The 21,048-nt window shown below is 40.7% G+C and overlaps 1 protein-coding gene across 3 annotated transcripts in view; it reads left to right on the top strand.

The window, feature by feature from the left end:
- Window positions 1–5,562: 5,562 nt before the first annotated feature.
- SLC66A2 (solute carrier family 66 member 2) overlaps window positions 5,563–21,048 on the top strand; it is a 61,565-nt gene continuing 46,079 nt past the window's right edge. For 2 of the 3 annotated variants that reach the window (XM_035125804.2, XM_035125802.2), the window contains exons 1-3: window positions 5,565–5,810; window positions 7,759–8,097; window positions 18,501–18,634. In XM_035125804.2, coding sequence (XP_034981695.1) covers window positions 7,868–8,097; window positions 18,501–18,634 — 364 coding nt within the window. In that variant the 5' untranslated portion in view covers window positions 5,565–5,810; window positions 7,759–7,867. Of the gene's footprint in view, window positions 5,811–7,758; window positions 8,098–18,500; window positions 18,635–21,048 lie in introns of all 3 variants that reach the window. The other variant, XR_004693230.2, reaches the window with a different exon arrangement.

The following is a 21,048-nucleotide window of genomic DNA, read 5'->3' as shown; positions in this document are numbered from 1 at the left end:
TCGGAGGGCTGCAGTTAGGGGATGCCTGCCACAGAGGTTTCAGCTCTGCAGCACCAGTGCTCTGATGCAAAGAGATGGTTCATTCTCTGGGGGAGGCCAGATTGAATGAGGCATTGGATCCAAAGTGTCCCATTTCCTGGATAGACCCTCCAAATTAGAAGAAAACTACACCAGCCCTGGAACTGGTGTAGGGAATATGTCCTATGGGACTCAACAGGAGCAAAACTGAAAACCAAATGAAACAAAAAACAAGAACACTGGAATTGTTGGGAAAGAAAACTGAATGACAAGCCCAGTGGGACTCAGACACAGCGCTTCTTCCACCATTAAATCTGACCACCCACCACGATGAGATTGCTCTGCCAATCTGTTTCAACAACATGTTTTTTCTCTGTAACATTTCTGTTTACGTGTGAATGCTCTAATATGCTCAGGGCTGGGGGCAGAAATTATTGCATAAGTGCTTGTACAACAAGAATTTATATTTGACATCGAAGCTGTAATTATCAAAGTGTCATTATAAGAGAACAATGAAGCTGAAGGATGAATCCATTACGTAACACGCTATTGGGAAATGAGAATCTTGTAAGCAGAGTGTGCAACAACCATGTATTGTAAGGTTAATCTCTCTACCTGTCAGCATCTTAAAAATACAAAATATGCCCATATCCAGCTATATACTTTAAAGGTTACATTTTCTCTACTCTACCAATTGTGATTAAGATATATAGAATTCAAGTAGGAACACTTCCTATTGCAGATTTTGTTACCTATAACAAATATGAATTTCTGTGTATGAACAGTGAAACAATCTGTTGGTGGCTATTAGTCCAGCAACCTTTTGTTGATTAATTAGTTAATGCAATATAGCAGTCTCATCAACTAAAAAGCTACAATGATAAGATTATTGCACTGTTAATAGTTCTGAAATGCAATACAAGTCATTCCCTCTGCAGCTCATGTGTACATCATCTAAGTCTAAGATGAGAACAAACTATTTCTCCCTTTAAAAAAGCTTGGTCTTGTATGCTGATTTGTGCAGACAGATGGGAACCGATTTGACTAACTCATTATTAATCGGCTCAGATTTCTTTGTGTGGCACAACCTATATGACACACCTGTGAAGTACAAAAATGAAACAGGGGCGAGGATTAATTACTAAAATGAAAGTATCATTTTAGGACTCCTGCACTTATCTGCATACTTCAGATTTATTATCTCCTGGTAGGATTGCGATCATAACTGCCAAGTTCTCCCTTTTTAAAGGGAAATTCCCTTATGCTGAATAGGCTTCCTCACGAGAAAAGGGAAAACTTGGCAGCTATGATTGCGATATGACTTAGAAGTATATAGTCTCATTTCCTGGAGTAAAGGCATTTCCTGGAGTAAAGTTGAAAGTGGCAATAACTACCGGTACCAGAGTGGCAACATAGGACGTGAAACCTTCAGTTAAGAGGAATAACCGCCCGTCCGTCCCCTGTTAAAAGCCTTTCCGTATTTCTGCCCTCTCTGCCTTCAGCTACGTTTTTCTGAGAGGCAAGAAGCTCTCCCTCCCCCCTTAATGGACCGCCTTCCCTGCGGCTCCAAGTTGGTGAAATCTTCGACGGCTGGATTTCTCCCTGGCCCGCTAGGAGGAGTACCCCATTTTCCACGCCCCATTTATTGCCAAAGCAGCGACGAGACCCATCCTCTCTCCAGGCAGCAACACATTTCGTGAGGGAGGCGCAGCCTAGTTCGGGCTAAAACCCACGCAGCCCCGAGAGGCGCTGCCAGGTGCGAGGCAGCGTCCAGCACTCACGAACTGAGAGAGATCCCTGGCGCTCTGAGGGTCGTTGTCCGCCATCCTGTCCTCCTCCTCCCTTGCTGTGGTGGCTCCGCCGCCTCGTCCCTCACCTTCCCGCTCTTCCCTCCTCAAACGGCCGCTGGTTGGCAAGCCAGTGGGAGAATCGAAAGCCTTCAGCCCCGCGCCTGCGCAGCGACGGGGTAGTGGTGGTGGCAGTTGAGCCTGGCTGCCTCGCCCGCGTGCCTTGTCGCCAGGCGGCAACCGTTGGGGAAAGGCCGCGCTGCGCGCTCAGTTCCCCCGCCAACTGCCAACTTCCAACGCTCAAGGCACACACAGCTTGGATGTTTCAATGAATAGTACAAGCTGAGGGATGTATTCATGCAGTGCTTTTTCACCTAAAAAAAAAGTTTAGGGGCACTCTCCTTTTCCTACTCATATTGAAGTACTGCCCCTCAATGAGGCCAAACTTAGATTCACAAAACCTTTAGGGGTATGCATACCCCTGCGTACCCCCAGCAAAAAAAAAATCACTGTATTCATGTATATAGTATTCCCTCGTGTGGCTCTGAACATAAACCCCCTCCCCCCATCAAATATAGTATAAACAACAAGAAGAGAGAACTTATCTATAAAAAAGAAAGAAAATACTTTTTAATTAATAAGAAAGTGCATAATATCAAGAAAACAAGGGAGAGGAGACATATAAAGACATAATATTGGTATGTATGGTCATTCCATCATTCTTTAAGTTTCTGTAAATGAAACAAGACTATTTCACCCGGGTCAAAGACCCAGTTTTTGCCCCCCCCCTTGCGCACGCGCGCACGCACACACACAGGCTGGGAGCCTCAATGGCGCCCCTCAGTTTCAATAGCTAGCTGTCATCTGGCAGGGAAAGGAGATTACGGTGCTAGAGAAAACAAGTCAAAAGCCCTGCTGGACTGGCAGAACTGGTTTCACAGTTCTTGAGATCCTGACCATAATATTTGGAAGGAAATGCAGGCCACATATCTCCGTGGAGTTGTCAATGAGGAATTATTTAAATAAGGAGTGCCTGGCAACCATAATTAAGGTTGAGATGTACTCTCAAATGTTCCTACTCACTCTTGAGTACACAGATGGCTTGCATTTGCTGAGAAAAATATGTGAGAGAGACTGGCAGAACAAGTTATACTGGTACTGTAGATTGTGACTGCTTTTCTTTGAGCTTTCTGGGAGTCATCCAAAAAAATTGGATAAACATACCTGACTGAATATATCCGTATTTACAAAGATGACAAAGATTATTATTGATGATTACATGTGTATGTGTTGTTTTTATCATATTAATCTCAACTGCATTTCTAGATTCATTATTAACTGTAAATGTTTCCATGTCATAAATGACAACTGTGGGGAGGAGAAATTACTTGTCCAGCGCCACACAGAACACCACAGCTCAGCTAGGGAGTCCCATAGGTTGCTGAGCTGCAGACCAAAGACTGCCATTTTCTTCTTAATACGATTTGTGTTTTATTTTGGTCAGGAGTATGCTGGGCAGTATAGTTATAAATTCCCCTGTCCATGCTGGTTAGACATGAGAAAAGATAAGGGGGAAAGATGAGGATTGGCAATTGAGATGTGAGAACTGAAGATGGCATCCAATAGTAATGGAAGGACAGGTGAGATGGGAGTGTGATTGAAGATGGAATGGTATTTCTCTTGCCACAGTTTTTTTTCCTGGTGGGGCAGGGACTGCAGCTTTCCAAAAGCCTTTGGTCCCTTGGTGTCAGAGGCCACCGTGTGCTTCCTCCTGCTCTACAGTTCCACATGAACAGGGAAGATTTTTGTTAGAAAGCTAATAAAATGTTCTCTTGGTGGATTGGTTTTGTTTCAACACAAGGCTGCATGTTTTGTGAGCCACAGTGAAGAAATCTAGAGCCATATACTCTCCAAAATAAATAAGCTTAAAATTGGTGAAAGTAAGATTTATAGATTTATAAGATTTATAGCTATCAATGGGATTTTTGTCTAAATAAGCATTATTGAAATTTTGTTGAACGATATGCCTAAGAAAGAGATTTAGTGTATTTGAATATTTGACATGATTTGTATATTCCTCTCCTGCAGATAATCAGTTTCAGCAAGACATTGTTTCCTTGTCCATGCACAGTTTGATAAAAGAAAATAAAGGGAGGTAGATGGTTCTATGTGACTGGTTGAAGCTAGCTTCCATCATAGCCATTAAGGTGAACTGCATGGGATTCATTATAGTCAGGCTGTGGTATGAGCAAGTGTGTGCTAGAACAAGATGCATGATGAGTGCCACATGAGATGTGTGACCTCTAGCAACTGTGAAGTATATGCTGTTACTTAAGCTGACATAGAAAAGCTATTTATGGAACAAAGGTTTCTCTGACCCCTTGAGGGTAATTTAGCTTATAACTGAGATGCATGAAATATCACAGATCACTTTCAAATAAAATACAAGGCACATTCTAGATCATTTTCAGGTGTCTTGTATTACTTTGCTATCAATATATCAGTAACCTATTTCTTATATATATATTTACTAAGTTGCATGAGAGACCCCCATGGTCTGTTCCAACTCTACAATTCTATGATTTTATGTTTTGCTGCACCAGCTCAAGGCTGATGTAGCAGAGGCGCCTGTCTCAAGCCTCGATTCTAATCTTTAATTGGAGCAGTTTAGGATTCAGCTGATCCATGACTGGTCCTGCTCCACTATTTGCAACACTCCAGTTTTGTGGTCTTACACTGGCTATCACTGGCAGGACTTCCACCACCAGTAGCTTCCGAGCCATCCACACTTTCACTAAGTGCTTCAGGAGCCTCCACAGTAGCAGAGGTTTTTTGGAGGGGTGCCTAAAAAAACACACACATAAAGGTTGTTATCCTGTTGAATTTGGTTCTTCTTCTGAATAAATGAATAAATGTACTTGGGATTGTACTGTAGCCTGGATTTGCTTTGGAAGCTGGAACCTCCTTTTTAGATATGACCATTTCAGCAACCATGTGAGAATAGAGTATACATGCACACAAAACAGTAATTGTGAAGTAATCTCTGAGGAATATCAGTAGCACTCCAGACCTTTACATTTCCTACAAGGTTTTAGAACAACGCCTGGGCGACCACTAGTTCCCCAATCCCCAGCCCTGTTTTAGAGAGCTGGTTTTATTCTGCTTTGGTTAAAAGCAACATTGCATATAAAAAAGGGAATAAATACTACTACTAATAACGGAAGTCAATTATCCATCGGTTCACTGCTTCAGAGGTCATCACAAATCCTGTTCGAGGCAAGAATTTACATACAGTGCATAAAAAAATGATAATTAATTGGGGGGATGGACCAGCAATTACTTTTACCAATAGTTAAAAATAGCAAGTTCTCTGCTGTTGCTTTGGCGAGGATGACGTCATTTGAAATGCCTTTTAGAAACACCTTCCTTGATGCTGCTCTGCGAAAAAAACACTTTTTTCCTCTCCCCATATCTTCGGAAAAGCTACCCCACCAAGCACACTCCAGTACTCGCATGGCAGAGAGTCTGGCGCAAAAAAAAAACAAAAAAAAAAACAGTACCCGTTCTTGAAAAGACAAATAAACTGGGACGTCGCTTCCTCTTGCCCGTCTACATCGTCACGCACGCGTCTCTCGCTAGGACCCAGGAGTCGCGGGGCTGGAAGCGCGGGGCGGTTCCTTTCATTGACGGAGGCGCTGCTGGCTGTCGTGACGTCACATAGGCAGGGCCGATTCCCTTGCTGCTTCTGCTATTGTCGCCAACCGCTCAGAAAGAGCAGCGGCAAAAAAGAAGCTGCACAGCGGCGGAGGCGCGAGCTGCATCTGGGGAGGCGTCGCGGGCAGGGGGCCGGAAGAGTGGCGCGGTGGGGGGGGGGGAGGAGGAAGGTCGGTCGCCGCCGGCGCTGCCCCCTCAGGCAGTCGCAGGAAGAGGAGGAGATGCTCGGGTTTCGGTGCAAGGGGCCCTCGGCGGCGTAACTGTTCCTGATAAGGGGAGGAGAGAGCCGAGGTGAGGTGTCGGGGAGATGCGAGACTGCGAGAGATCACGTCCCAGAGCACTTTATGCATGTTGGGGAGCTCCTTTTTCTTTTTTCTTTTGCGGCGGGGGCGGGGAGAGTTTGGTAGAGTTGCTAGGATGAGTATGAGGGAAGTCGAGGGTGGAACGGTTGCTTTGTGCTAGAAGAGGAGGCTGCCATTCAAAAGGCAGGCAATCAGTCACTTCGGGATAAGCGAATTATGTCTCTCTCCAAAAAGTTCCGCTTCCTTTCCCGAACTGTTTTAAGGCTCTTCCTGTGAAGGCTACGGCCAGTGTCCCCACACCCTGCCTGTCCTCTCTGGAGGCTGAGATGGCTCAGCTGTGCGGGAGTCTCAGTCATTTAATTTCCCAGCAGTTCACAGTTGATCATATAGGTTCAGTAGGCTAGAGGGGAAGTCTGCAAAGTTCCCTCAAAAATAGAATGTAGAAGAGCTGCCCCAGCCATTCCTGTGCACCTTAGTCAAGCCATACTCGGTAGCACTTGACATGCCTTTTTCATTTCCTTCATCTGGTTTCTCTTTTTACTATAACTTCTTGGGATTCAATTTCTCTCTTCTCTCTCTTTTTGGGTTTTTTGTTAACGCCGTCACTTCCCTTTCCTTTCTCTATGGTCTTTACACCATACAAGCAGTTAGTGGGGCAATCAGAGTTTTAAGACATATATTTCACTCACTGATTAATTGGTTAGATAATTGATTTCATGCGACTTTCCAGAACGTGCTCCCAGTTGATTGGGCAGCAGATTTTAATTGATTTCAAATAAAAAAAAATTCAACTAGTTATAAAAGTACAGCTGGCAAGTGTTGTCTTCTAACAGAAATACCCTCTTCTCACACACAGGAGTAAATGCCTCTGCAAAGATGATAGTAACAGTGATATGTGTGCATAATCTAAAAATATTTTTTCTAGATTATTAGTTTGCTTAGGAAAAAATAGTAAACTAAAACTCACAAAGACTGTCAATATCTTAATTGTTTATTTTGTAAGGGTGCTATAAAATATTTATTACCAAACAGTTGATAAAAACTTAGGCTACCCACATTCATTTTATTTGGTGTCATCTCTCTAAACCTCAGTCATGTGCTGCTTCATCCCTATGTTGTCAAGTAGATGTTGGTCTGAATCACATAACTATTCCTGATGAGATTTGTTCCAATTGAGCTGATTTTACTCATGGTTCAATGGTGCAGGTCACAACAATACTTTATGGCAGAAATCCAGTGAAATGACCTGCTGACAAGCATTCACTCACAACCTGAAAATGTATTGAGCCATTCACAAAATGCTTTCCAAATAAGTTGTGTCATGTTATCTTCAGTTGGGGTGGGGAAAACACGTGCAGATGTGTGTCTGGCAATACCGAAAGAGATGGAACATGAAGGCCTGGATGTAAACAGTCATTCTTAACCACAGAGAAGCAACTCATTGAAGAACTCTCTGCTTTGAGTATGGTTTCTGCAGTATTTATCTTAAGTGGTTATCCTAGCCCCTGAAAGACATGTTATTCCTGTAAATAATAATGGAGCATGCCAAATAACTTGCAGAGTCATCTTGCCTGCTGTATTGTAGTGGAGTAACCTGAAGACCCCATAAGTACATTATTTTGCTACATTTTGAGAGAGCCCAATGTGTTGGAACCAGTAGCATAATGAATGAGCAGTCTTTATTTTCCGAAAAACCTATAGTGACTGTGTGTACATCTTTATATACGTTCTTTCTCAGAGGATTTTGTTTCTAGGCATGCTAGACTTCCACAGTCTTGGCACTCAACCAATCCATTGTTGAACATGGTAGAACAGGCACTGGTTGGGACTGGATTGAAGAATGGTGACTTTCTGTGGTGCTTTGTGATTTGCCCAACTTGCGGTAACAATTTTATGAGATTTTATCTTTGGTTTTTGTTTGTTTGTTTGTTTGTTAGGGCTGCATAAAGAAGGACACATGGAATGACAAACTGATTAGATATGAATAAACGCCAATAAAGCCTCAGGAAGAAGTAAAAGGGGAATCCCTTTGCAGCAGCTGCCCTGATGTTAAGGGACTTCATATTGCCCATCATGGAGGAAGATGGATGGGAGTGGCTAGTGGCTCCGATTCAGCAGCTGATATCCTGGGGTGCATCTGCAGCCATGGTGTTTGGAGGTGTGGTGCCATACGTCCCGCAATACCGAGATATTAAAAGGACACAGAATGCAGAGGGCTTTTCAACCTACGTGTGTTTAGTGTTATTAGTTGCAAACATTTTAAGGATACTCTTCTGGTAAGTTGACTCTTGTACCACTTTGAATGTTTCCTCTCTTCTTGAGTTTCTGGATGTTGATGTGAGAGATGCTGAGAATGAAATATGTTTTTAATGTAGTGTCAAATTCTAGTACAGTATAGTAAACTCGCTCTGAGTGAAAGTAAAAGTTCTAGTTCCTGTGGGTCCCTGTCTTTGTTTTAAATTAAGATGCCACATCACAAATTTATATTGGAGTTGGAGACAGACCCACATTTGGGTCTGTGCATGCTGTCAAAATAGAGCAAGGTGTAAACCTAAATTTAAAAAAATCTTATTTACTACATTTGTATCCCATTGTGGTTCACAACAGAAAAATACAAGATGAGAATGCAAAATACATAATAAAGCAAAACCAAACCAATAATGTCACTTCCACAGCAGATCTTGAAGTTTACTATGGAGTCTTTTAATCTCAGGTGGTGCCTCAGCCAATTCTGGAAGATGAAACTGGCAAACAATGTAATAAGGTTCTAGTTTCTAGTTTGGAAGTGGATAGTTAAATGTGTTGCAAAGGCTAATCAGCACTTTAAAACCAGAGAGCATGAAGGGAATAAGTGCCATTTTGATATCACAAAAAATATTTGCAGAAGGAACATGAAATCTGCTTGAAGTTCACAATTCTTTTACTGGGTAGTTGATTGTGAACAACTTTGTGAATTATCATTCATAAATTCTGCATTGGTCATGCAAAACTGAAGTAGAAGAAGGATCCATCCTAGATTTGATTCTAGGTCCCAAGCCCAATCCACTCTCAAGTGCAACACATTGGCTGTCAGTAATAGAACAGCAGAGAGAGTAAAATATTATGGAAAAGTCTATTTTGATTCCCAATCTGAAAACTTTTAATTATACACACACACACACACACACACACACAATTTTTAAATAAAACTTACAATGGAAGAATAAAATAAACAGAATATTGAGCTAGAAATAGTTTCACAGATTTCTTGCTATCCATGTGAGTCACAGCATGCTTTATGTTGCCCAAGTATACCCTCTTTGTGTTGTTATCCATTTGGCTGCAAACACATAGGGTTGGATCCAGACTTAATCATGCTTACTGATTTCAGTGGATTTACTGTAGGCATGGCTAAAGCTAAAAGCCCAACTATGTCTTATTAGAGTGTGTCCTGTGAATTAAATAGGGCTTACTCCCAGGTAAGTGTGGTTTAGATTACAGCCCTGGTATGGATCTAATCCATAGGATTCTTTATGTAAGTGGTTGAGGGTCTGGAGCTGAAGAGATTTGTCTTCCTAATTTTTAATTTTGTGTTGCTTTGCACCGTGTTCCCAAAATAGATTCTTGCTTTGCTTTCTACTGTTCCAGTTATGGCTAGAGTCCACAGAATGTGAATTTTTTGGCACATCTATTAGAAGGTTATGCTTATAAGTAACACAGTTAATCTTGAGGCTGTCCTCTAACAGCTGATATGTGTAGTCATTTATTGTAGAAATCTTCTGGGCTACAATATTCATGTGTGCAATCTGTGGCCCTCCTACTGTTCTTAAAACATTTCCCACTTTTCTGCTCTTACTATACAGGTGTCAAAATGGGCCTCAGTATTAAAGAGAGCATAACCATTCCTTTATATGGTAAATTTTGCTTCATAATAAAATATAATTAACTTTGGCCACTATCCCTAACCAACAACACATTTTATGAGAAGTTCAGTTTGAGGAAGAGACAGAGAGTAGTGGATTGACGCCCCACCCATCAACCTCAAAGAAGATTGTTCCACATAGCTTTCTTGCATCAAGATCCTAAAACTTCCTAATTTCTAAATAATAGAGGTCAGTTGTGGAAGTTGGCCTTTCCCATCCCGATACCCTCCAGATATTTAGATTACAACTCCCGTTGGCCCCAGCCAGCTCGACCGAGGAGTGAGGGTTGATGGGAGTTGTAGTCCAACAACACCTGGAGGGCAGCAAGTTGACGAAGGCTGGTATAGTTAATTGGAGCAATGAGTGCAACTGGCAAATCTGGTGTTGCTTCCTTTTCCCCCAGTGGTTATAGCTTCATGGTTTTGTAACTATTTTATTATTTGTTTATATAAAATGTTTATCCTGCCCATGCACCACTTGGAATTAGGCACTTGAGATATTTACAGTAACTTGTTGGATAGAAATAGAGATACACAAACAAACCCACCGTGTTTGAGTGACTCTTTGCAAGACTCTTTTGGATTATTTCCTATGTCTGCAAACTTTTGCTTGAAACGCCATAGCTAGCTAGATGTGTAGTGCATGTCACCCTGATATGTCTCAAATAGCTATTACAAGTTAACATATTTTACAGTATAGTGCAAGAGTATTTTGTCATTGGGTCCAACCATTGCTTTGACATGCTGCTTGGTTCTATTGTCACCCTATAACACATGACATTTTTTCTTCTAGCCTTATGTTTATTTACTGCTTTGGTCTATTTGTATAGTTACGTTTTTATTTGGAACATTGATTCATTATACCTGCATAAAATGTAAACATCATAAACCGGGAAAGTTCCTACCACAAAGGAAACATAAGAAGAATGATCTGATTATGTGGACTTTAGTTCACAAAAGCTTGTGTCATTATAAATTTGATAATCTTTAAGGCTTCACAAAATGTTTTTGTTTTTGCTACAGCAAATTAACACAGCCACCTCTCTGGGAAAATAATGTTATAATTTAATAGTTCTGTCACAAATCTAATATTTAAAATTATTACTACTGTTTTTCTGGGATAGTAGTACAGTATGCGGTTCTGCTGTCTGCAAGAGATACAAAAACAAGTAGTTTTAACTTCCTGTCCTCTAAACATTTTTTCACAGAAATCTGAATTCACACCATTATTTTTCTAGCAATGTGACTCCTAGCAGGTATTGTTCTATGTCAGAGGTAGGTACTTCAAGGTGACAGTCTGCAGTGTATTAAATAAATACTGTTCAAGAAGCACATTCTGGGGACCTCTTTTGAGCCCTTATACTGCTCTTGTCGCCCTCACACAAGGTCAGACAACTAATCGTACTCTTTTGATGCAGTGTTGGAAAATGCATCTGTATTTTTAAAATTTCCCCGCTGCTCCCTGCCCTTGCCCCCTATCAAAGGACAGCCATGGTGTTTGTTCTAAGTTCTGGGAAACATGTGAGAAAAGACACAGGAAATAAACATGCCCCTTTCATTTTGATAAGCCGTATTTGTCTGTGGCAAACACAGTAAAGTGGATAGGCATTTGTGTTTAGAGTGGTAACAATTTAGTGCTTGGTTTGGTAACTGGGTTTGCCCTAGGATTATTGTAATGTACAATTTCAATATTTGATCTTAATGTCAAATGAACACTGGGCTTAGGGAGTTTGGGACCTTAAGTCAGTGAATGAGTAACTCAGTTTTACCTCTATGCCAGTGTTTCTCCACCATCACTCTGGTCCTGGTCAGTGCACTCTCATCATCTTATTACTGATCTTAAGGAGTGTTTCCCCCATGCCAAAGTCTTGCAATGAAACTATTTATTTATTGATCCATGAATCTTGGGGAAATAACCCATCCCCCGATTTTAATTTGTTTATGGATGGCCATTTAGGTCGGATTGCTATAGCTCTCATAGATGTAATGTGAAACCAGGAATTTGGACACAAGCCAAATGTTACTGAAGAGTATTCTTCTCTGTTGATTGCATTGGATTGCACTGTAAATCCTGCATCTGACCTTCAGAGGATTGGCCACTGTCCAAATTCATCTTGTGTCTCCTGAAGGAGAATAAGATGGGTGCTCTTACAGTAGCTTTTTAGTGGTGTGTGTTGTAGGTCAAAAATATTAACTCATCAGTCACTTTTTAAACATGCGGAATTGTAATTGGATTTTCATTTATACCTTTCCCTGTTTAAAAGTTGTTGAGAGTTCAGTGATGACAGAGAAAGCTTTGCTACTTGAATCAGCATAAACTGGCTTTTAATCAGCACAATAGTTAGTCAGTTGTTATCCATTGTGTGGTTATGCTTCTGCTATGCTTCTACTAATGGTCAAAATTTCATAGATGTGTTTATTTCTGTTTCATAGAATCATAGAGTTGGAAGGGACCACAAGGGTCATCTAGTCCAACCTCCTGCAACACAGGAATCTTTTGCCTGACATGGGGCTTGAACCCACAAACCTGAGATTAAAAGTCTTGCACTTTGCTCTGTCTGAGCCAATTCTATGATGTTCATTCTTAAATTATAGAACTTCTGATGCTGATGGAAATTGCATCTTAATTGATTATCAGTAATGCTATGGACCAGACTTTGTAAACTCAATCTAAAAACTGTTTCATGGAGTTTGTTTGAAAGACCTGCGTCTCAGCTAAAAATTCATCATATTGACCTAACTTTCCCTCCACAAATTAACTGGTTTGGCATAATGGTGGTAAGGGAAAACTTTGGGGAAGTCTAAAAAAGGCTCAAGCTGTAGAGAGGACGATGCAAACTTTGCTCCCCAGGAACTTGTTGGAGTGAAAAAATGAGGAAAAGGTCTGGGATGCTTGCTGTAACGAGCAGCATTTATTGCTGCAGGACCTGAGGTGGATTAAGTTTTGGTTGCAGAGATTTAATGAAACTAGGGCAGATAGGCTGGAAGGAAACAAACAGGACTGGGAAGAAATTTAGGGCAGAATTTAGTCAGGAAAAGGCTTACAGGAAAGAGAAGGCAAAGAGCCACAATGAATTAAAAACCCACCCACCCAAGTTTGGGGAAGTGAGGTTTGGTAAGACATAGAGGCATACTTCAGGCAAGAGGTATTGTCTAGTCTGTTAGAAGCATCTTCCAGCATCTCTCTACAGCAGTGACTGGGAGACAGGCAATGCAATCTGAGTAGCCAAACTACTCCCAGCTATGCTTATTTTAAATGTCAATGGGGCAAGGTTGATTTATGACAGGTTTTCAGGGGGAAATTGTATGAGTGAGCAAAGAAGAAGCCAAGTAGAGTCAGTTTGGTAGTGGTAGGGAGAATATATTACTCATATATCTCATTCTTGGGGTGGGGGGAGAAACCTCTCTCGGTTTCACATTCCATATTTATAATTTATTTATGGGTGGGCAGGACAGATTTGTCAAAGGATGGAACAACTCATGTTGCTTCTCAGCAGTGTTTGTGTGGGGGGGGGAGAGGGAGAGAGAGAGAGAGAGAGAGAGAGAGAGAGAGAGAGAGAGAGAGAGAGAGAGATCTAGGTCACATACTGACATCTGGGAAACTGTAAAAAAAATGACTGAGGCCACCCAAGGGTAATGAAATGTCTTGCTTATTAAGAATTTCTGGGTCAAAGCTAAAAATAATATTTTTTCATTAATAATATTATAGTGAAATGTCTCAGCATTAGGTGCCATAGTGTAAATTAGGCTTAAAAGAACAAAGCATAGAAATAGAAGCTTGCAATCTTTAAAGACATCTCAGGAATATTGAGTGGGGTGGAAGGGACACAAGGAAGGGTTAGGAGAAGCAGCAGAGATCCAAGGTTAACTCTCTGCCACTTTTTTATTTCAACAGTATCCATCTACTGTGGGGTTCACTGGACCCTCTAAATTCTAGCTGGAAAGAAAGACCACAATTGGATTCAGGGGTTTTTTAAACAGAAAAATGTTGTCTAACAGCAAAACTGCTGAGATACATTTGACACCGTAATTTTAACTGGTTTTAAAACTCTTGTGTTGAAGAGAGCACCTAGCTCAATAAACTACTACTACAGTGTTTCTGAAGTTTTGTAGCAGTATAAAAATTGAATTTATAATGGAGGCAAAGTTCCCACCAATCATTCAGTTATTTATTTACTAAGTTTATGTACTTGTAAACTGCTTAGTGGTTATATAATCAAGCAGTATATAAACTTTGTTAAATAAATAAAATAGTGTTTACTAGACCTCTGAGTGGTATATTTTGACAAATTGGTGGAGATAAGAGTGGACTCCAGTTACACCCTGAAAACCATCAGGGATCAGATGCATCTAGATGATTTGGGACTCCAGGTCTAGTACTGTCGGCCATGCTTGGGCTGATGGTACTTTTAGTCCACTATCCATAGGGCCAAAGTAGTGTCACTTTCTCTTCCATTTCAGTAGAGATAAATCAGGCCTCCAGTAGCTTAATAAGTTAAAATGGATTTAAACTTTTTTTTAAAAAGGAATTAAGGAGGGGGGAGCTGAAATACCATGGGAAAACTGATCCTATAACTGTTGGAGAGATGGGGAAGAACTCAGTGTAATGCTAAGCAGATTGCTTCATTGCTGCAAGCAGTTCTGCTTTTCTGATAGAATGGTCTGCCCTCTTCTCCCCCACGTGCTGTTCTAGGGGTTCTCCAAGCCGATTTGGGGAGAGTGAGGGGAGCGGGGTGGAAGCCTCTATGCTAGTGGAAGTCCTTGTGTGTGGCCGTGGCTTATTATTTGAATGAATCCCATCCATGGAGTATGAAGACGTTCAGGTTTGCTATATTTCAAATAGCCGCTGGGGTCCACAGCAACATCACTTACTGTTTCTTAAAGGTAGGCTTACTATTCTGCCATGCTTTGTGAAAACTGGATCCATTTTTTGTTAAATTTTAATATGTGCTTCTTTATCTTTGCAAACGAGCAAATGACATTGCGTGACAAACCTGTTGTAATTTATAGCTGTTTTGGAACCTCAGTGCTAGTTGAACTGTAATAAATTATAGGCTTGGATTTAATGATATCCATGTTTGAGTGGAAGCATTCTCCTCACACATGGGGGACACTACAGTTGTCCCACCCACTACTATACCACATAACACATTTCCCAGAATTTATTTGGTCCCATTTCCATCTGTTGCCTAGCTTGATAAGAGCAATATACCTGGCAGTTTTTCTCCAGAATTTATATAGATTGGTGCTGGAACTGGAACTGAAAACAGGAACTAGAGTAATAGATTAGTGTTCGTTGCTTTTGCACCCTTCCTTTGAACACCAGTATTGTCTACTCAGAGAGAGGGGATACTGGTCTAGACGGACCATTGATCTACTTAGGGAGTTTGTACTATGCTAGTGGAGGAGTGGGGAATTGGCTCTAATCAGGAGGCTAGGTTGTAGGTTCCTCTACCTTCAGGCCAGTTTGAGAGGTCAGAAGTACCTCCCCACCAGTCAAATCAGCTGACATAAATGAGCATCCAAACCCAGCCAAGCAGGGCTTGAAGTGACTGTCGATTAGCTGTTTGATGCTGACTTCAAGCTCTACTTTTCTGTTGGGATATGCTCACCACGGAGTTCCCTATGGAGAGTTCAGGTAGCTTAGCCAACCTCAGCAGGCTTGAAGTCTGCATCTACCAGCTGATTTGTGATGGCAGCAAAGCTGCCTTGCTAGTTCACAATCAGGAGCAAGTGTGGTGTGGAAAACTGTCTGTCGGGTCAATTGGGGACCTGTGCTGTCTCTAATTAGGCCTGTGAACTGGAGGTTTCTCACCCCTGTGCTAGTGCCTGCTACATGTCTACATAATGGAGGGTGTGATGATGACAGAAAGTAAATTGAATTAGCAAAGGATAACAGAGGGTTTTTATGGAGAAGTGTGATTGTTACGATTTAAGACTCCTTAAAAAAATTAAGTTGAAAGTGGGAGCCTCCAATTTTCAGGCATATGTTTCCTACAGTTCATTTGCCTTTTGGTCATAGACCATAACTGAATTTAGGATAATGAAATACATTAAACTGGCACTAACTGCAATACTGTATACGTAGAACTGCAAATATTACAGATCCAATAGTCTTCAGAATAGTCAGCGAATGATACAGCTTTTTTTTTCTTTTATAAGCCTTCAATTTTGCATGTGCTTACCCATGAGATTTATTAGGGGATTATGGAGGCTTCTATGCAATTCAGGAAGAAGAATTTGAATAGCAGCCAGTTCTTATTGAAGGTCATGCCCAGGTTTTATGATTAGGATTTAATGCAGTCATAAAAGGTAGACTATCCAGTAACATTTGGCTGATAGCCAAATCCTGATCCACAGGAAACATAGCTAAAAGACAGTAGTAAATTAATTTCTTTTGGATGGCTTGTTTCTTAATTTCACTCTTAGTTGATTCCCTATGCTTCCTAAATTAATTTTTGCCTGGCCCTCAATAATACTTATTGAAGATACGTAGCTGCCTATTTTTAGCCTACTGTTGCTATGGTTCTTTTATAAGCTACCCTAACTTTGGACCCCTGTCCCTTACCTTAAAAAAACCAACAACACATCCTAGGCCTTCTTACCAGTCTTCAGTCTCCTCATCTGCCACACAACCAATTGCTCTTCCTACTATCTTCTAAACTTGCTTACAGAAGCGACACTGTTCATAAACATATCATTTCTAGCAAGTCCTCTCAAAGTACTAGAAGATTTGTGAACATCATGTGCTATAACTGTGGGAAGCTTGTTTGAGTTTGGAAAGGAGGAGGACCGAACTAAAAGAATCTGCTATATATGGTGTAGTGTTTTCAGTGAAGTTTCTTGGTTCGTTTTCTCTCCCTCCCCACCCCACTTGGAACCTAACTTAGAATTTGATTAAACTAAAGCTCAGTTTTGGATGAGAGAATAATAAAGAGTGATAAGTATCATGCAGAAACCTTTCCTTCACCACTGTAGGCTTGCTGAAACTCTCCCCTAATACACATGCTGTACATCAGAAAACAGCCCCTCCCCATTTCCAGTATAGTGCATAGCATGTGACACAGGTTGTATGTGCATATAGCATTATCTCTGTTACCATTTTTAAGGTGAGAGGTTTGCAGAGATTAAGTGCAGTATCTATGTGATTTTCAGCATGTTGGGTGTGACTTGTCCCTTGGTAACTGCAGCAAATCCCCATTTGTCTGAAATCAGGGAAAGGATTGCACATATTGCACACATTCACATGGTTGGGTAACCAGTAAGTTTGTGCATGTGCAATATATATTTAAGATAATCTTTTGGAAGTTAGTTGTTGCTATGAGTCTGTCTTTCAATTATTATTTTTAAACCTTAGGAAGTGAAGAGACCTCCCTCTAGTGGTTTTCATTAGAGAGACTGAATTTTATACAGTACATCAGTTTAAACTTACGGGAAAGCATCTTCTAGTTAAAAGCAGTTCTTGAGGAGATGAAGTACTACCCCTAAATAACTTCATTTGTATCACGTGACCCCAAGAAGCACAGAAGAAAAGCAGTCATATCCACATAATCTCAACCATTTCACTGTAAATATCCTTAAAAAATCCTCCTATTTCACCATTTCCCCAAAGAATCAGTGTTAGAAGCTGACAGGAAAGCTAGGAGCTAAATGGCACCTTAAACCTAGGTTATAGGCACAACAATGGAATGTCCAGAGGCACTTTTTTTATAAGAAGAATACAAAGCTAAAAATGAATGAACTGCAGCTAAAATATTATATTCATTTTTCACATGGTCTAGCCATTCTCCTACCCACCTCCCTAATATTCTCAAAAGGGTCTCTTCTCCAGTCTTCAGAGAGTAGCTGGAAGTGGGTGGGCAGAAAAAGGTCCTCCTTTCCTTCCACTCTGCAGTTTTAATCTGAAATCTTAGGCGCACTACTGCGCCCAGAGCTCAGAAACTGCTCGCGCCAATGAAATTCCTGGTCACAAAATGCGCCTAGAACAATGGGAGTTTTGAACACTGTAATGAATCATTTAGTTAACACAAAGGATAGCCACCCAGCTAAGCAACTCCTATGGGATTGTTTCCTTGGATTGTGGGGTGGTTTTAACAAAATTAATATCCTCAAAATCCTTTTCTACCTTTACTCACTGTATTTTGTAAATTGATTGTAAAAGTAAACGTTGTTGACTTCCATGCTTTGAGCAGCTTGCAATGTAATCAACCCACAAGAAGGTTTTACTCTGATGCCTGGTCAGAAAGAGACACGTAGGGTGGACCTGGAAAAAAAAACCTTTACATCTCCACTGGGGGGAACCTATGCCCCTAGAAAGAAGTGCACATCCACATTTGAAAAGTCCTGGTAAAGGTAAAGGGACCCCTAACCATTAGGTCCAGTCATGACTAACTCTGGGGTTGCGGCGCTCATCTCGCGCTATTGGCGTACAGCTTCCAGGTCATGGTGAACCAGAGCAGCACACAGAAACACTGTTTACCTTCCCGCTATTTATCTACTTGCACTTTGATGTACTTTCGAACTGCTAGGTTGGCAGGAGCTGGCACCGAGCAACGGGAGCTCACCCTGTCGCGGGGATTCGAACCGCCGACCTTCTGATCGGCAAGCCCTAGGCTCTGTGGTTTAACCCACAGTGCCACACTTGGGCTAGTATGGAGTATAAATGTATTGGCATAGTCCAAGTGGAATTATTTGATCCACATTTGTTTGTGTGTGACTATTTCTGTTGCAGTTGGTAGAATGAATGGTCACGATTTGATATGTCATCTTTTCTTCCAGGTTTGGGAGGCACTTTGAATCCCCTCTACTATTGCAGAGCATCATTATGATAATTACAATGTTACTGATGCTGAAACTGTGCACTGAAGTACGTGTGACAAATGAGCTGAATATAAAACGGCGCTCCTTTTCAGGTGAGTTGAAGCCCTTGGCCAGTGATCCTATGTACTGTCCTTCCCTTCTGCATTTGCAGTTGGGTTTTTGTTGTTGTTGTTACTGAACTGTAATAATTTGGCACATGTTATATAATACTGTCTTTAAAATAATAATAATAATAATAATAATAATAATAATAATTAATAATACTGTACTAAAAGAACATTCAGCCTGACTTGTGGCAATGGGCTTTTTTTTGGGGGGGGGAATTTGTTATTTGTTTAAAAAATGCTTTGTTATGAATATGCCAAATCCTATTCAGTAGTTGGCATCATGTTTTGTTGCAAAAGTTAATTCAGTTGAGCTCTGGGATAATTGCAGAACAAAATGGTATTTTGCCTGTAGAAGAAGGGTGGTCTCACTTTTTGATCTCCAGTCCTAAGAGCAACCAGATACTTTCCAGGTTGTAGTTTTATTTTGTTTTGATTACGTCTTTGTTGGTTGTCAGTTTGCTTTGATTCTTCAATATATGCTTACTTAAAAAAGAAAATGCTGCAATCCTAAAATGCAAGATAGCTGCCTTAATTTATGAATTGCTTGGCCTAGGACATTTACATTTTCAAATGAAATAGTTTCAAGATTCCTTCTTTGCTATGAGATAATGTGAGAGACAAGCATATTGTAGCACAAAACTCACTCTGCTTGTATTTGGGTCAGATGGGGGGGGATCCTTTGGAGCTTTTCTTCTGAATGCTGGCACCATGGAAGTGATCAGCACAAGGTATTCCTTGATTGTATTTATTCCTTTGCGTATAATGGAGAAACACCCTTTTCCCCAAGAGGAATAGGGAAAGATGGTAGGAAGAGATGTTTTTCTGTTAACTCCAATTAAGTATCTTTTAAGAAGATAATTTTAGGAAGCTGGAAATAACTGTTGAAATTGCGAGCAACTTCTGATCTGCTTTTGTATGGACTTCTGGGGGTCATGGCTGAAATTAGATAAATAAAAGTTTCCCCCTTACATTTTCTCCATCACATTGATATAGTTATCAGACCAACAGTACTGGACTAGAGAGCCATTCCTCCTGCTGGGTTCCTTTTCGCTCTGGAAATAATTCTCTTTACAAGTACAGCCTAACCCCCCCAAAATCATAGTGCTCATACAAGTGCAACTTCCAGCTGCTTTAGAGCTAAATTAGATGTTGTGTTAATTGTGTGAATGCAAATAATGTACATGCCTTTTGTTATGGAAATAGGAGCCACAGGAAAGCTTGAGTAGGTTTGGGATCATGAAGGGTGGGGAGGGGTACTGTATATTCCTGCGTATAAGACTACTTTTTAACCCAGGAAAATCTTCCTAAAAGTCGGGGGTCATCTTTATGCCGGGTCGTATTTCTTATACGGTGAGTATATCCCAAACTTTATATTTTAACTGGAAAAGTTGGGGGTTGTCTTATATGCCCAGTCGTCTTATACACCGGAATATACGGTAGTTTAACCTTTTATTTCCCAGCCACAGTTTAATGCTGTTTTCAATTAAAGGAAAGCTTCCATTGGATTCTCACACTTTACTGTGATTGCTGTTTACATAACAAGAACCTGCACATTTAATTGTGTTTGCACAATAAATATCATGCCCCTTTTCACCTTTGTGGTAATACTTTACTTTCTGGAGCAATGTGTACAGAGAGCTCCCATTTCAAAACCCTGTTGGCATCTGTTTCCTCAAAATTCAAGACTTTGAATCTTGGAATGTATCACAGTTGATACCTGTGAGTTTCTGATATGCCTGCTATGTTGCAGACGAAGAAGAAGAAGAAAGAAAATGAACACTTGAAACACCCCTAGCTGTAGCAAACACTAAGGCTACAGTGCTGTATATGATTACCTTGGTATAAGTCCCACTGAACTCAATGAGGCTTGCTTCTGAATAGATATATATGTAATTGTGATCTGTCTGTTTTTGCACTTAATTGACTAGCCTGTACTAGCTAGGTCACGGTGTTCCAGTGTAGAAAAGCTGTACAATTGTTCAGATTTGGTATACAGTACTGAGTAAATATATATTTAAGTGTATTTGTAGCCCAGGTATTAGAACGCAAAGTTAGGCTAGCCAGTGTGCAGGTAGAATCAAGGTTAATTCAGCCATGGAGCTGACTAGAACATTGATTTTGTTGTTTCCTTAGAAGAAGCAAAATAAAGTAACAGAAACTCTGAAACCATATTAAATTCCTTGATTTGCAAAACTTATACAGAATTAATAATTTACAGAATGCAGAATTGAGGTAGCTGCCCAGAATTTAATTGTGTTAAGCACAGAATATACACAATCATGGCTATAGAGTTTAAATTCAGTAATTGTTGGTTTCGTAGCACTGTGAGGAAGTGTGTGCAACTGTTTATCTCAAGTCGAGTGAAATAGCAAAGAATCCAATAGTATGTAACTCACTGA

The sequence above is a fragment of the Zootoca vivipara genome, chromosome 8, assembly GCF_963506605.1.
Source record: "Zootoca vivipara chromosome 8, rZooViv1.1, whole genome shotgun sequence".
Classification (NCBI taxonomy): domain Eukaryota; kingdom Metazoa; phylum Chordata; class Lepidosauria; order Squamata; family Lacertidae; genus Zootoca; species Zootoca vivipara.
Note: the sequence above shows the minus strand (reverse complement) of the source record. Positions and strands in the feature narration are given on the sequence as shown.